The sequence below is a fragment of the Pezoporus flaviventris genome, unplaced genomic scaffold, assembly GCF_033815535.1.
Source record: "Pezoporus flaviventris isolate CSIRO_AGI_PZ_B2104156 unplaced genomic scaffold, CSIRO_AGI_Pfla_v1 ptg000020l, whole genome shotgun sequence".
NCBI lineage: Eukaryota > Metazoa > Chordata > Aves > Psittaciformes > Psittacidae > Pezoporus > Pezoporus flaviventris.
This window is the reverse complement of record NW_026892568.1, coordinates 7147613-7164137: the sequence shown is the minus strand read 5'-3', so window position 1 is coordinate 7164137 and position 16525 is coordinate 7147613. Positions and strand designations below refer to the sequence as shown.

Here is a 16525-nt window from a genome sequence, read left to right as displayed (position 1 = left end):
GTAAAATCTGGGGTTTTTTTGTTTTTCTTGCATAGGTTTCCTGTTCTTAAACCAGTATTAGGAAGAAATAAAGTAAATGTCAGTGGCTGAAGGGAAGGACTTTTTAAAGAAAATCCACTCTTTTTCCTTAACCCTTTAATTCTAAGCACAGTTACAATGAACTATAAACTTAGTGTAAATATATCAAGTTCACAGTTCTGCCTTTGTTGCAGGAGTCTGCTGTCTCTGCACTGGCTGCGCTCTGTAATGAGTATTACATCAATGAAAAGGGAGAAGCTGATTCAGCTGTACAGGGTAATGACTCATGTTTACAGTAGAGGTGGAAAATACTGAACTGGACCTAACTTGCACTTTGGAAGTACTGGGGAGGATGGGGAGGAGCATCACTAATTTTAAAGGACCTTAAAATGCCTCAGGAACAAATATTTTCATCTCTATGCCAGTAAAAACTATGTATTTCATGACCATTAAATTGTGTATGTTGTGAGACTGAAATCCACTGTTAAACATCTTCCCCATAACGTCTGAAGTGTGCATGTATGTGCGTAAGCTACTGTGCAGAAGACATTCAGTGACAATGCAGGTGCCTTAGGTATGAAAGCAGGTCTAAACATGATTAAGGGGATTAGGAAAAAAAGCTTTTGGTAAAATCTAACCAGTTTCACTATCACTTGACAGATTAAAATGAAAACACAAAGATAGGTCAGTGATTCGGCATTCTGAATCTCTCCCTGTAAGACTGCTGTTTTATTGAATCACTTCTATTACTTCCATTTGTTTTCACTTTGTTTTATTTTTTTCTGTCTTAGTGTGTTCTGGTTTGGTTTTGATGACTGTCTCTTTTAATATTCTTTCAGGATGGGTTGTATTGAATTAATATTGTAGACGCTTCATAGGCCCTGTTTTATGAAGCTGAAAACTCTTAGAAGAATATTAACATTTGCTAGCATAATTACGAAGTAGTTACAAGTGAAGAGCTGTTCGTTTGCCAGTTGTCATGTCCTAATTTTATGTCATTTGGCTAAAATGTCAATCTTAAATTGACATCAGTCAAAGCGAAGACTGTCATAGTCTTATTGTCTAAGATCATCTTGCTGTCTAAGCAAGCGTTGCATCTTCCTATGGCCTCAAGACTCTACCTTACACTCAGTGGTTAGGAAAGTTTTAAATAATACATATGCTTATGTGAAGGTATTGCTAACCTCTGGACAGGGAACTAGTTTCCTGCTGTGAGGAACTAGTTGAGGCTTGCCTATTGCATAGGGATTTAAAAAAGAACAAAAAAAAATCAGTCATAAGTTATGATTAATGTGTAGTTTCTTATGGTAACTATTCTTTCTTCCTCTAGCAAATATTGCTCAATCATTTAAATCTTGGATGACAGTAAGCAATGGCACTATTAAATAATTGTCCTGGGATCTGTTATTCTTTTTCCATGAGGATTAAACACTACATATTCAGTGAAGAGATGAAGCATAGAATCAGACTGGTTTGGGTTGGAAAAGTTCATCCAGTTCCAACCCCCTGCCGCAGGCAGGGACACCTTCCACTAGACCAGGCTTCTCCAAGCCCCGTCCAGGCTGGCCTTGAACACTGCCAGGGATGGGGCAGCCACAGCTTCTCTGGGCAACCTGATGAGGCAGTTTCTCATCACCCTCACCAGAAAGAACTTCTTCCTGATATCTCATCTAAACCTCTCCTCTGTCATTTTAAAGCCCTTTTTCTGGAGTACCTTGTTTTTCTCTGTGTTTTACAGAAGAATTTAATGTATTGACCAAAAAAGCTGGTAAAGGAAGTATTGTCTGTTAAACCAGTGATGAAAACTACAATGGAAAGACATAGATTCCTGACTTCTTTCTTTTTGTTTTCATTCATTCTCATTTTCTTCTTTGTATCACTTTACTGTTGAGGCTCCTTTTTCAATGTGTGGTTCAGTTTACTTGAGTGCTTTTTATCTGCTGCCTCTTGTAGAGGCCATTGTCCTTGTTTTGTCCCTATTTTGTCACATAGTGATGCGCATCATCAGAGCACAGCATCCATACTTTAAAGTGGTCCCTTCTTTTTGAGCTTTCTCTGCAAAAAGCCCAACTTGTTTTTTGTCTCTCTGTAACATGATATGAAATTATCCCATTGGTTAGGTATGATCTGAGTGTGTGTTTAAACCCCCAGTCCAATAGGACTTTTCTGGGGGGGAAAACTCTCAAATAACAAATGCAAAGACATCTCTTTCCTAACATAGAATACTTGTCTAATTATGGAAAGTTATGACCTGGCAATATAAAAGAACTTGTTCCCCTGTCTTTGCATAGAAATTGGTGCTTGTACTTTGGATTTATAAAAAATATATAACTGTCCTTTTTTTGCTCTTGAATGGCTTGGATTAGTCTGTCCAAACACCTTACTTTGTGTTTAGAAAATCAGAATTCATTCATGTAACAGTGAGCATTGTAAAACTTTAACCTTTTTTCTGTAGGGAATTCAAGCTATTCTGTATTTTAGCTTAATGAATTGTGAAATTTTCTAGATGCTCTGTTTTGGGGGATCTTCTGGTTTAGTTTTTTGTTAGCCAAGTATGTAAGGATGCTGATGTGGTAATTGCTTTTCACTCTGCAATTGTATTTTTTTCTAGATGAGCTGGTGACAATGTATGTTTCAGAACTACAAAACACAGAGGAAATGGTTCGTTGTGGCTTTTCACGTGCTCTTGGGGCTCTTCCAAGATTTCTGCTGAAGGGCAGGCTTCAGCAGGTGAGAAAACATGACCATTGTAATGAAGAGAGGGCACGGGGCATTTTGAATGAAACCTATGGTGGTAATCAAACTAATAATAATAATCATAATTAAAGGACTTTCTGAAGGAGGTTTGGATTCTAATGTACAGTAACTCCAGAAAATCATCACAGGTTTAGCTTATTATAGATTCTGATAATTAAAGTTTAGTCCTGTGTTAGTAGTGTTAATGGAAATTTAAATTCTGTATTTAAATTCAACATCATAAATAACGCATTGGATTTAAATATATATTTTTTATATATTTTTCCAGGTTTTGGAAGGTTTGAAACAAGTTACCTTAATTTCCCCTGGAAACGTGAGCTTTGCAGAAGCCAGAAGAGACGCCCTCATAGCAATTGCAAAGTATGTTTATTATCTTGTTTTTTTTTTTTCATCTCATTCTTTCTCTAGAAGTTTTCTCCTGTTCGTTGTGGTTTCTCTTGTGGGTCTGTAGCATGATTCCTGACATCAGCTACACTATGATGTACATGTTTTCAGGGCTGTGTGCATCTCCATTATTCGGTAGGTCTTTGAATTAGAGGATGATCACACACCTGAGGATGGAGTACAGCTGTGATGGTGGTGTGGGGTTTGTTACTGAATTAAGTGACTAGCTAGAGTGTATTTTGGAGTTCACCTTTCTCATGGGCTGCGATTTAGTGAACTGTAGTGAGAAGGAAGAATATGTCTTTTCTACTTTCCTAATAATGTGAAGAAGTTTGTTAATATCAAATTCAATGCACATTGCATTAGTCCTTTTCTCTTCTTGCTTACTTCATTTAAAGAGAGTTCAGAAACTCAGCGGTGCTTTAAGCATGTTCCTTTTTATAGTATTATAGATTATTATATATATATCTGCTTTATCTGTTGAGTTTTTAGCCTTGGCAGTGTTCCTTTAAACCCAAACACAGATCAGAAATAAATCCTCAGGTCAAATATGACACAGTAGGCTCAGAAGTATCCTTCATACTGTTTGTAGCAGATGTTACAGGGGGTTAGAATACTGTATGTCAGGGAATTTTATTAAGCGGCAGAACAAAGCTGTGATCTTGAATGTTTCTCCTTGCTAGTGCTGTGGTTTCTCCCACTTATTTTCTCTTCTTAAAGGGTTTGCCAGACAGCAGGTGTAAAGGGAGAAGGATCCCAGGAAGAATATGTCTGCAAAGATAACGTTACTCAGATTTATGCTATGCTGCTTAATGGTGTGACTGACTACACCACAGACAGCCGAGGAGATGTTGGAGGATGGTAAGATGCCTTACAAACTAAGACTTAATCATAGCTGTCATGTTTGCTGTCTAATTAAAAACTGATGTGTTTTCAAAACGTGTCAGAAGTAGATAGCTCCACGCTTTTGGAGATTTGGGTATAGGTAGAAATACACTGGGGCAAGAGAAGTAGAAAGTGAAAAGAAATGCTGACAAGAATTTGTTTGCCCTCTCCTGGAAGATGGGGATTATTGTGTTTTAAACTGAAGCTCAGCCTTGTTCTGGTTTTGTGGATGACATTATTTTCTCTTAGTGAATATCAGGAATGTATTTGGTCATAAAAAGTACAGAGATTTTAAACTTCTGTTCCGTTGATAGAGCACATTTACTCCTACGTTAACTCTCCTATTGTACGTTCGTGTTGTGGGGGTTCTTTGCCAGGAGAGGGAGCAGTTGCATAACGTGTTAGTGACTAGTGACTGGCCGAGATTGATAAACCTTTATGAACTGTGCTGTGGTATTACTGACTCTTTTGTAAGTTTTGGGCTTCAGTGATTTCACCTATGAGAATGCAATAATTAAATCATAAGTCTGTGGGAATGTAGCTACTACTGTGAAACCTATAGAATAGGGGTAAGATAAAGTCAGTAGCAGTCATATTTTTGTGACATCCTTCAGTCTTCATAGTTCTCTTAATATATGAAGAATATTCAATATGTGATATAGAATTCATCGGGCTTTTCTGTATTCCTTCAGTAACAGTGATCTGGAAAGGCAGTTTCTTAAATTGATGAACTAAAGCACAGTGAAGGCTTCTGTTGTTCTTTGGGTTTATGTTTAATTTCTGAAGAAGCTGTAATTGGGGATGTCCTTGTTCCTGTAGGGTACTTCACTGCAGTATTTACAAACGTGTTGGAAAATTACACAGGATGAATGCTTCAGCCTACTTTTATCAGCCTGAGTTAGTGTTTGTGTCTGTATTTTTCTTGATGTGTGTAATGATACCCAGCCTCTTAGTCTTGGTTGTTAAAATTGTCACGGGGCAGGAAAACAGCAGCAGAGGATAAGAAATCAGAGAACAGTAGGTGTGTGTGGCATCTCAGAAGAGGAAATGAGGATGCAAACAAGTAAGGATAAAGCACAGGTCATTAGAGCTTGCATAAGGGAAGAACGATTCATGGCTTTTCCTCTCATCCTTACTCAGCTGTCAAATAAGCGAGAGGGAGGTAAATGGGTCTCACTTGGAGAATGTAGAAACACAAGGGAGAGACAGGTGTAGCTGAAGGAAAATGTAAAAGCAATCAAATAGGGTGCAGACTTAGAGAAAGGGAGGAGATACTAAGCTTTTTGCTTTCAAAAGCGGGCAAGATACTGAGGTAGATAAGGACCTGACTAAGTATAATTAGATATTCAAGTTAACTTATTAGGTATTCAAGTTAACTTCCACATCTGACAGCTCTCATCTGGGCCCCCCCCAACCTATTGTTTATCCTTCTGTCTATGTCTTAATTTAAAAACAAAACAAAACTCTACAAAGTGGAAATTTTCAAAGAAATCCTGAGGAAATTAAATTCCCAACAGCCATTAAAATTCAAATGTGCTTTGAGCAGCAGATTCCTTTTAAGCTTCTTTGGCAATGCCAGCCAAAATCCAGGCAAGACACCCGTAAATTAAAGGGGGGAGGGAAATCCTTTCTCATAGCAAACTGCAGGCTACTAAATACTTTTGTGGCCTCTCAAATATGTTTTCTCATTCTGTTTGTTCTAATCCATTGACTAAGATGGAAAGATAGGAGGAGACTTGCCATTGCTCTGCAGAGACCTTGTCTTTGGTGTGTAATTTTTGTCTGTCTTCAATGGAATCGTGGGAAAGTTTAACCAACTTTACTTTCTACATGCAAACTTTGCATTGTTTGCTGGGACATGTCCAATCTGTCTGCAGGTGTTAGACATGCGTATCTAATAGTCAGATACTGCATGAAAAACTAGGAAAGCATACTTTGATGAAAGATTGCCAAACTTGTATTAAGCTCCTTAGGAAAAAATGATGTAATTTACCTTTTTTACCATTGCAACAAATGTCCCACCCAGTTTTAGGTCGCATAGACAACTGTTTACATCTGGCTTTGGAAATTGGTGTTATTTCTTTTCACAGCAGGCAGCTGTACCTTTTCTGATATTTCAATTCTTTAATTATCACTGAGAAAGGTTGACGTTACCATGAGTTACTATTGTGATAAATGTGTTGGTGCTGGTCTTCTGCAGGATCGTGTAACTGCTTGAGTATCTGCCATGGTATTGCCTATGTCTTAAGAATGAAACTACTTTTAACAACTCATGTATTGATAAGGCATGTGGCTTAAAACAAGCATATTGATATTCATTTTTGACATTACACTCTTATTTTTATACTGATATCATATTTAGACATTTTGAAGGCAGAAAATCTTCACCATATAGATAATATGCACTTCAAGCACAACTTAGGGTTAAACTTTTTCATAAAACCAATTATTATTTAGCATAGAGATTGAAGCCATTCTAAGTTAGTTTTTTAATGTTGGAAATACTAAGCTTGAAAATGTACAAGAATACAGCAGTTCTAATAGTGCTTAAATCTCTTAATGTCAAAATATGGGTTGGCCTTTCTAGAAGATGATAGGAAGGAGACAGAGCACTTTTGCACACTAAATATTACTCGTTGTCAGTTCTCATGTTCTTAAAGAACAAACTTGATGACATCTGGCTGGAATAAAAACTGAGATGGTGAGGCAGGGGCTTGCCTGGAAACGTGGATGATTGCTGTCCCCTCAGTGCAATGTGGACTTCACTTCATAGGCTTGGTGGTGCAGTTATGCACACTCCTCTTCCTCCCCAACATACAGTAGCTGCTCTCAGAGGTCAACACTTTAATTATTTTGATTTTTTGCCAGTGTTTAGCTTAACTGCTGATGTATTTCTTTAACTAAATACTGATAGAGCTGCTCTAACATCTCTGTTTCAACAGGGTGCGTGAAGCTGCTATGAGAAGTTTAATGGAAGTGACGCTTCTCCTGGTTCAGAACGAAGCAGAGTTAATTGATGCCAACATGTATGTGACTTGTACTGCTTTTGTGTCTTATCTTATAATTACATTCCAATCCACACAGGAAAGCCTTTCTTACATGCTGCATCCTTAGGTGGCAAGGAACTGGCACAGGGTGCCCAGAGAAGTTGTGGCTGCCCTATCCATGGCAGTGTTCAAGGCCAGGTTGGACAGGGCTTGGAGCAACCTGCCCTAGAGGAAGGTGTCCCTTCCTGTGGCAGGAGTTGGAACTGGATGAGCTTTAAAGCCCATTCCAACCCAAACCATTCCATGATTCTTCTATTGAGTGAAGCAGAACTTTTGATAGAAGTGCATCAACCTTAAACCCATACAGATGCTGAGAATATTGCATCTGTTTTTCAGAGAGACTAACCCTATTGAGAGAAACTGGGGGCAGTTTCGCCTCTGAAGTCCAGGGCATTGGTGTGATTTGGTCTACACTTGCCACCTCTGTGGAGCCTGCTAGTATTGTTCAGTTAAATAGAAAGCAAACTTGCCCTCTTACCCAGGGCATCACATCTTTCATTTGGAATGTGAAAAAATGTACTGTCTTCTTTGCAGAATTATTAGTAAGGAAATACGGAGAAAGGTAGCTAACACTGAGCTGCGGATTTTTAATTTCATGATAAAATCAAAGCAAGCAATCGGAGCCATTGCTCAGGGGCTGCAGACATAGATAATTCACATGAAACGTAGGAAAGCATTCCTGCCAGCTGGATCACATTTTCTAAATATTCTGGGGTTTGCTGTAACTGAAGGAGTTCCAGCTGGTTTTACTATCATTAGTTGTCCTTCCTGAAGGTGTCAAGGTCCTTGTGAACACAGTATTGTAGCTGATAGTTTAGTTATGAATGTAGGCAAAACAGGATATTGTAAAAAGCTAGCCAGAGCTAAAGAAACGATTCATTTGGGATGTGTGAGGTTTGGGACAGACCTTGTCCTCTGCTGCATGTGCAGTTTTCTACTTGAAAATGTGCTTTTCTCAAGCTTTCTGCTCCGTTTCCTTCTTAAATGTAGCAGTTCATTAAAAGCTCAAAGGAACTTCTTACCTTTTTGGATGAAAGGTTGTATATGAATATCAACAATTTGTAGTACGATGGCTATGGAATTTAAAGCTTTAAAAATTGTCACCATGTTGATGACTTAAACCTCTTGTACGTTCGTTATGAAGAGTTGAACCAAAGTACTTTCATAGCAGGATATTTGTTTTAACGTTGAAACAGTTGAAATTTAGATACGCATTTTACCGGTTACATTATAGATTTGTTTTCTTCTTTGCAGCTGCAAACAGATCATGTGCTGTGTGGCTCAACAGTCAGCTGAAAAGATAGATAAATTCCGAGCTCATGCAGGATCTGTGTTCCTTGCTCTCTTACACTTTGACCATCCTCCGATTCCACACATACCTCATCGAGAAGAGCTAGAAAGGATATTTCCAAGGTAATGTATTGGAAAACGTATCCTAAAACAGTGAAAGTAAAAGATATATGCACCTAATCAGATAAATTATATCTAACTCTAGCAGCCTGATGTGCCCAAATGACTAATATATATATTGAGGAATATCTGGTGGTGGTTGTCAGAATTTCATTGAAATGTGCAATGAATAACCATAAATATGTAAAATATTCCAAAGAAGAATGTACAGTATAAGGTCCTGTTACAAACCATAGTTTCCTAAGGAGATAGGTCTTACATGGTCATGCTGCATAAGTCTTTTGCTGCATCAGCCCCAATAATTTCTGAACCCATCAGCCAATTCTGTGCTGGATTGTAGACATCATGGCAGTAGCAGATGGGAGACCATTGGTAAAGTGGAACTGCTGGGAGCTGTGTTTTGGTAATCCTGTTCATGAAGCGAACATGTTCATGAAATGGCAGGTTTATAATCTCCTCTTCATAATGCAAGAGTTGGAATTTACTGGCAGACACCCTTCCTTATTTCCCCCCCCCCCCCCTGAAAACATTGATTGATCATAAAGATAACGGTAATGAATTGTGTTATTTTAACCACACTTTAGTTGCAGTAGTTTTCCAAGATATTTCTAGTTAAAGTGGGAGTGAGAGCAACTGATTGCTGAATGGTGATGATAATACCTCATTGGGAGAGGAAACATCCAATTTTGTGTCCCCATTCTGTTTGTTCAGCAGAATCTGAACCTCCTGTAATTCAAAAAGCCCTGTTTGCTGGGCTGCTGATTGATGTGTGGTGGGGGTGTGTGTCAGCCTCTCCTGGGATAAGTCTGCCTTTGTATCAGTGGTTGACTAGCTGTTGATGGCAGAGAAGTCAGAAAGGAATGCAAGCAGGAGAACTTGTTTTCTTGGTGTAGAGAAAAGTGCATATGAAAAATGAACTGTGGTTCAAAGGAATAAGGACTTGAGGACTGCTTCAGTTCACTGGCAGTGGCTGAAGTTTTTGCATTTTCCCCATATGCTTAAAGACTAATGATAAACTTGATTTTTAGGTAATTCAGAGACTTTCTTCACTGATGTGCTGCTTGAGGATGAGGAGCTATCATAGAAATGTATGGGGAAGAAAGGGAGTGCACACAGCCAATATTATTTTTTCCTTCCCCTTTCCCCAGGTCCGAGAAAGAGACTCTGAACTGGAATGCTGCATCAGAAGCTTTCCCTCGAATCACCCAGCTTTTGGCTTTGCCGGCATACCAATACTCTGTGCTTCTGGGTCTCTCCGTGTCTGTTGGTGGATTGACAGAGACAACGGTAAGAAGGCAGAGTGGCTTTCCTGTTGGGTAGGAGAATGCATTTACTGATAAATTGTGGACTGAAATGTAATAGACTGAAGTCGATCGCAGTGACTGCAGATGGCTGTTTCTGGGAGCGGGTCAGCTGTGAGAGTTTTAAAAGAAATCAAGTCATACTTTTAAACCTGATGGCCTTTATATTTTTCATCTTTAAAAGTACTGTTTTCATGACTTACTGGGCACTTCGTTACCTGTTTCCTGGCCTAATAGAACCTGTTGGCTCAGGCGGCTCTTAGGTTTATTTACTCACCCACTCTTCCAAGCTGTTAGCAGAGGAAGAGTGTTCAACTGAATGCTGTGGCTAAATACAAAGTGATTGCTCTTTTTAAGTGAGGTGAATGCCTCGATGTTTTCATTTGTAACCTGATGTGAGGTGTTAACTGTCAGTTGTCCATACGTGTTAACAGTATGTTCAGGGTTTTTCATTTTGACTTTCTAGCAGAGAGAGCCAGAGCTTACATTACAAAGAAATGTCATTTGGATGTCTGAATCCTCTGAGCTTTGCAATATGTTTCATTCTTCTGTGCCTGAACACTGTCTCTATCACTGGTTTTGGTAGTCTGTCACACTGCCAAAATCTTCCAGACTTTATTATAACTTTACTGTATTCTTCTGTCCTTCTATTACAACTTGTGTCGCTGGTTTCAGAATTCTTGGTTTCAAGGCATTTGGCTTCTCTCTTTTTTTGTTATTTGGCGTAGCCAAAGATGTAGCATATGTGAAAACAGCTATTGGGGTAAGGACACGGTTCAATATGACACTACAGACAAGTAACAGAATATTCTGTCAGTGAAAGCTTTAAATCACCATGGTCCTTTAACAGGAGGTCATGAATCAGCACCCCAACAGTGTTTAAGAGTGTTTCTAATTAAGAATACTGTCTCTCATTAAAAAGAGCTGGTAGAAAAGTGGTAAGTGTCGGGGAAACAGCATTTCTGTGGAGAGAGAACAGCTCCTGCTGGGTTCACAGAAGGAAGGAGGTAATCATTTCAAGCTTGTCTCCCATGGCTTCCACTTTTCAGTCTTACAATGAACTGTTGAGAATATGCCTGAATGATGGGTTTTGCCTGGTGCAAAACCCTGATGGGTTCTTTGTGATCAAGAGATGTCCATATGCCTTTGGGTTTAGTGTAGCTGGGAATTTGGTGTCTGTATTTAAAACAATGTGGAGAATTTTAATGTTTCTAAAAAGGGAACTAATTATATAGCTCCAGCTATTTGAGACCTTTGCAAGCATGTGCTTATTGGTTTGTGCCCATAATTATCGGATAGACAGTGTAACTCTTAACAGATTTTTTTAATAGCAGGCATGTACAAGAAATTCAGCTTTTAATCAAACACAGTTAATTATAGGAGGCTCCACCAAAGCCAGAGCTATTCGTGTACATATGAAAAGGGAGGAAGGCTGTGGAGAAACGGACGTTCTGATGGCTGACGAGGGCAGAGGAAAATCCTTACTCAACAGTTTGGTATCTTTTAGGTTTTCTCAAAGTTGTGGTTGTGCTTGGTTTTGAAAAGTGTGAACAGTTCTGTTACTCCCAGCTCCCTTCCCTCGTTACCGGCTGCCAGGGTGCGTAAGGGAAACCTCCTGCCCTGTTTCCAAAACACGAGTTTGAAATGTTAACTTTCTGTGACCCTGCGTTTTTCTTTAGCGTTAAAGGCTTGTTCCAGTTAAAATACTCTCAGGGGCTTTGGCTTTCAAAAGAAGATGACCTCATCCTCTTTTGAGCCAGATAGGAGTGCAAGGGAGGCTCAAGTATAGGATATTTGCACTTGGGATCATACAGTGCACGGTGAATTACGGTTAATATTGAAAAGCGATATATAAATTAGAATTGATGTGTATTAGAATGACTTGCGTTTCAGGCTGTTCTGTCTAAGTCTGTAGTGTTCTTTGCAAAATACCCAGGGACTGATTTTAAATATTACTAGAAAAATTTAAGATCTGTTGTATTAAATCCATATGAAAGAATTGGATTTTTTAAGTCTTGAATATGAGAAAATGATTATTCAGATATGTGTTCCTGCAGTAACCTGGGTGTGTTCCTGTGATCTGTCACTTACAAAATATAAACATGCATACACACATGGACATAGAAGAGTCTTGTATACCGCAAGATAATCTGAGTTCAGATGTCTTTAAGTCATCTCATGGAATTAGTAGGAGAAAGGCTCCATTGTAATCCAGCGGTCAGTGGCTATTTCTCCATAGTTAAGATTGCTCTGCAGTATATTTAGCAAGAGTAGTTCTTTGTTCTGCTTTTTAAAGAGATTTTCTGACATGAGCTGTGTGGGGTATCTCAGAAACACTTTGGTGGCAGCATGGTTGCTGAAAGAATTGCAGCTCCAGCATTTGAAGTAATCTGGAAAAACAGAAGATGTCATTCCCTCTGGGGTTTGGCATTCTGCTGCATCGCCTTGGTTCAAAGGGCACTTTCTCTGTGTAAAAGAATCTTCTAATTATATATGTGGCCCACAGTGATGCAGATTTCTTATGGCTGGATAAAACCCCCTCTCAGTATATGGAGATCAGAACAAGACAATGGGGTTCTTTCTCCAGTTCCCAAACCCCGGAGTTTCAGGGTCAGGATATAATTTTGATATAATTTCATTATTGTTGAATATTACATTACGTTTGGAACTTGGTTAAAGCACAGAATGTCCTGGGAGGTCCCCTCACCCCCGAGAGTGAAAATTACATTTTAAAATGTTACAGAAATTTTAAGTAAATCCTTTTTTTTTTCTTTTCTTTCTTTCTTACAAGAGAAACAGCAACCAGTGTTGAAAATTGGAGGTTTTCTCGCAGGCCAGTACCGGGGTTCCAAGATGAGATGATGATATTCCTCCTTCTTATAAAATATCACTGACTGGAGCCTTAGAGTTACTGGCCTCCAAAGATCTGCTTTATTAAAGGGAACATTGCAAGGACAACAATGGAGACATGGTTTCACTTGTGCTAAAACTCCAGTGATATGCAGTTGTTTCTGAAGTGACTGGGAAAACAGGCTACTGCCACTGCAGGGCTGTAAATTTGTCAGGATTAGAAGTGATCCAAACCCAGCGTTATTTATTGAGCGTAACGTGGTTTCGTCTGCACGTGTTACAGGAATGTTCTGATGCTGTCGGTGGGTCTTGCTCTGCTGAAATGCTTTTATGAAAACTGGAGCCTTTAGCAATGAGCTGCACATCTGATTTTGCCCAGGCTTTCCCAGCAGTTACTCACTTGACTTCCATTTGGGGTGCATTACGTGCAGCAGACTGAATTTTGTTGTGATACCTGGGCTCCGAGGAGACTGGCCTGATGGGAGGCGGAGAACCACTGGGGTTGTGTCCTTAGGACTTTATCATCAGATGAATGGTCCCTTTGAACACTGTTTGCCTTATCGTGTGTTCCCTATCACTGAAATATCTACTATAAGCTTGAATGATGAGAGAGTCAGGCCTTGGCAAACCCTGCTTTTACTGTGTTTAATAAGAACAAGGTCATTCTCAGGCCTCCTCTTAAATTCTTATCCAAAGTTGTCCCAGTTCCAACCCATTAACCTCCTAATTTCCTTTCCCAGTCCTTGTGGAACCCCAGGGAAAGGTAAATGTCACACATCTGATGTAGTGTGAATTCTGTGTTCTGCATAGATGAGGAAGAAATTTGGAAATGCTCTTCTCTGCAAAGACTCCTGAGCAGTTAAGGGCATAGCTCAGGTAATTGTCCTCAGGTTATCTGGGAAATGAATCCTGAGGAGGACGTGCGGGTTTAACCTGTTCATCTCATGGCATCTTGTTATGTTGGAATTACCTCCAGTAAAGTCCATATGGTGTATGCTGATGATTTGGAAAACATTCCATGTTTCAGTCTCCCAAGCAGCTGTGTGATGGTTTATCCACACCTTTCAGTTTAATTACGTCCTAATGAAGAAATGCTGTCTTCATCATACAGTTTTTCTGATTATCGTGCTGCTCCCTCTTGGTTTAGCCCAGCACTGGAGCCTCCTATGTGCAGTTACACTTGCCCTTTCCTTTCGTGCCCATTGTTGCCTTTTCAGTCATTGGAATCTGCAGGAAAAGCATCAAGTAATTAAGCTTTTTTCAGAAAATGGTGTGAGATCCATAGGGAAGTTTAAAAGACAAATAGAGAAAGTTACCCGGTTAACCTCATTCTTCCTGAGACTTGACTTGGATGTAACCTTTCTTGTGCTTATGGTTGCTCTCTGCTAGTGTAAGGCAGCGGTCTTTAAGGCAGAGATTGTTTTAGAGGGCAGCGTGCAGCAATTAATCAGGTTTCAGATTTTCAGGACCTCTTTCTTTCTTACCACTGTATTTCCTGTGCAGACCTTTCAGTGTGAAGGGGCCAGTTTATGCTCAGCATACAGGGGAAGTACCAGCGTTAGTTTTGGCATATGGAAGAACCTCACTCAGTTCAATCCAGTACTTGAGGTTAGCACAGCTGGCTTCTGCAAATGTTTTAAAGACTTTTCACGGAGATTTGGCTGCCGTTTTGCAATGCAGAATAACTGAATCATTCCTTTACATTGCTTTACTTCTTTAAAGAAGTATTTCTGCTTCTGCATTGCCCAGGATGCGTCACTACAGAACAAGTAGTTAGAACCACAGCCTCTGCTGGGCTGTGTACAAGTAGGCTGAAACTTTTGGAAACTACTTCAGAGCTTTGATTGAGGGCCAACACATTTCTTGTTCTGTTGTGCAGATGCACCCAGAACTGTTACTGATACAAAAGTGAGGTAAAATGTTTAAATAGAGGTTGTTCTCTCTTGTTTTCAGGCAGACAGACACTTACTACACTGCTCATACCAATCTAACGTTGTTTTTCTTGATAAAAGTCAGTCTTCTGAGGGAGCTGATTGCACTTTTGAATGAGCTATCAAATGCTACGTATGAGCTTCAGAAAGACAATCTCCACTGACAGAGCAGGCTTGCTGACTGCTTACAGCCCCCTCTTGACTCAACAGGGAATGGTTTAACACTTGGGACCAAAACTGAAAGAAGTCTGTGCTTCGAAACTGCTCTGCCCCACCTGCCCTTCCCATAGCCCCCTTCATGTAAGCCAGTTTCTTATGGGAAAGACTTGACCAAGCCGCAGGAGGATGGATAATCCTTCACATCAGAATGGAGAAGATGCAGCAGTCTGATGATGTTTATCCTTGATACAGCGTTTTCCTTTGAGGGGTCGTTCTTGTAACAAAAAAAACACCCAAATTCTTATCCTCAAGGGAAATCAACTAATATTTTAAAAGATGAGCCTGGAAACTGAAATTCCACCTCTCCCCGAAATGGCAAATCTTAGCATTAGTAGTGATGTTTGTATAGTCCTTGTCCTGCAGCTCAGGGGTGTACTGTAAGCCTCTTGAGCCATGGATCCTGCTTGATAGGTGGGTCCCATGAGAAAGAGGGGTCCCGTGGAGGTCCCACACTGCAGCTCCAGGAGTGGGGAGGCCACTGGCTGGTGCCTGTGGGGCTGTGGTTCCTGCAGGGCTGGGCTCATCGCTGTAGGGAGGTGCTGAGCCAAGGCTGGACCCTGCCATGTTTGCGGGGTGGTGTTACACAGAGGGATGCTTCCAGCTGAGCCTTGGGCACAGGCATTAAAAGCCCCTCCATCTTTCTGAAGCAGCTGATGAACATTACAAAGTTAAACCAAGAGGCATTACTTCTGAGTTGGTTTTCATTTCTAACCTGAGTAGTGGTTGGTGTGGCCTGTACCAAGTGCCCAAGAGCTTCTCTGCAGTGTTCAGTTGTTTAATAAATATTACCTCTTGAACTTCTTGTGTGCTCTTTCACAGCCATAACAATATTACTGTTTGAAGTAAAGCAGGATAATCACAGCGGTCTGGGGATGTTTTACTTTGAGAGAAAGAAAATAACAAACCTTTAATGTGGTCTCTTTTCCTACAATGGCAAAACGTAAAAAAGGAAGGAAAACCCTTCCTTGAGAAGGGATTAATGCAAGTGAAATAGCCACATGCCTGTCAGATATCGATATTGAATTTAATGTACTTGGCTGCTGTTGGAAGTGTGTGTTCCAGTGCAGGTCTACACCTCCGGTAGTGAGGGACAAGCATAACTGTACAGTGGGGTTTGTTCCCTGTACCTGCATCTGAGGTTCCTTCTCTTGCAGCTCAGATACTCTGCCCAGAGCCTTTTTGACTACATGAAGAAAATCCAGAACGATTCCAGCGCTTTGGAGAGTTTTTGTGAAACACTGCTCCAGGTCTTTGAGGACAACCTGCGGAACGACCGGTAACCGTTTCCCTGTGCTCTTCATTCCTAACAGCAGGACAGCTTGAAATAAGATGCATGGCACGTCTTTTACTAGGGCTAGATGAAGCATGCCTGAGCCTTGTTAAGTGTGCTTTACGCCATCAGGTTGCTACAGTAAAACCTATAGCAAAGGAGTGGTGTAGGGTATTTTGCATTTACTATCACATTATCACGCATAATGGGATAAACACCAGGTTTTATATAATGCAGTACTGGGGTTATATTTTGCTGCACGCTCTTCAGTATCGTCCAGTCTGCATTTCCTTTAGGTAGAGTTCTTTCAGAAATACTTGAAGGAGGTATCATTTTCTTGTGAAGATTTTTCTTTAAAGGTGACTTATTCAGCAAAATGAGATTAATTTCTCTAAGCCTCACTTATCAATACAGGACAAGGGGTAACGGGTTCAAGCTTAAACAGGGGAAGTT

At 40.1% G+C, this 16525-nt stretch overlaps 1 protein-coding gene across 3 annotated transcripts in view; it reads left to right on the top strand.

The window, feature by feature from the left end:
- TBCD (tubulin folding cofactor D) overlaps nt 1–16525 on the top strand; it is a 122387-nt gene that overhangs the window by 91368 nt on the left and 14494 nt on the right. For all 3 annotated transcript variants that reach the window (XM_061455595.1, XM_061455597.1, XM_061455596.1), the window contains 8 exons: nt 213–294; nt 2630–2748; nt 3044–3135; nt 3880–4020; nt 6987–7070; nt 8346–8504; nt 9650–9788; nt 15957–16078. In XM_061455595.1, the coding sequence (XP_061311579.1) occupies nt 213–294; nt 2630–2748; nt 3044–3135; nt 3880–4020; nt 6987–7070; nt 8346–8504; nt 9650–9788; nt 15957–16078 (938 nt within the window). The remainder of the gene's footprint in view (nt 1–212; nt 295–2629; nt 2749–3043; nt 3136–3879; nt 4021–6986; nt 7071–8345; nt 8505–9649; nt 9789–15956; nt 16079–16525) is intronic.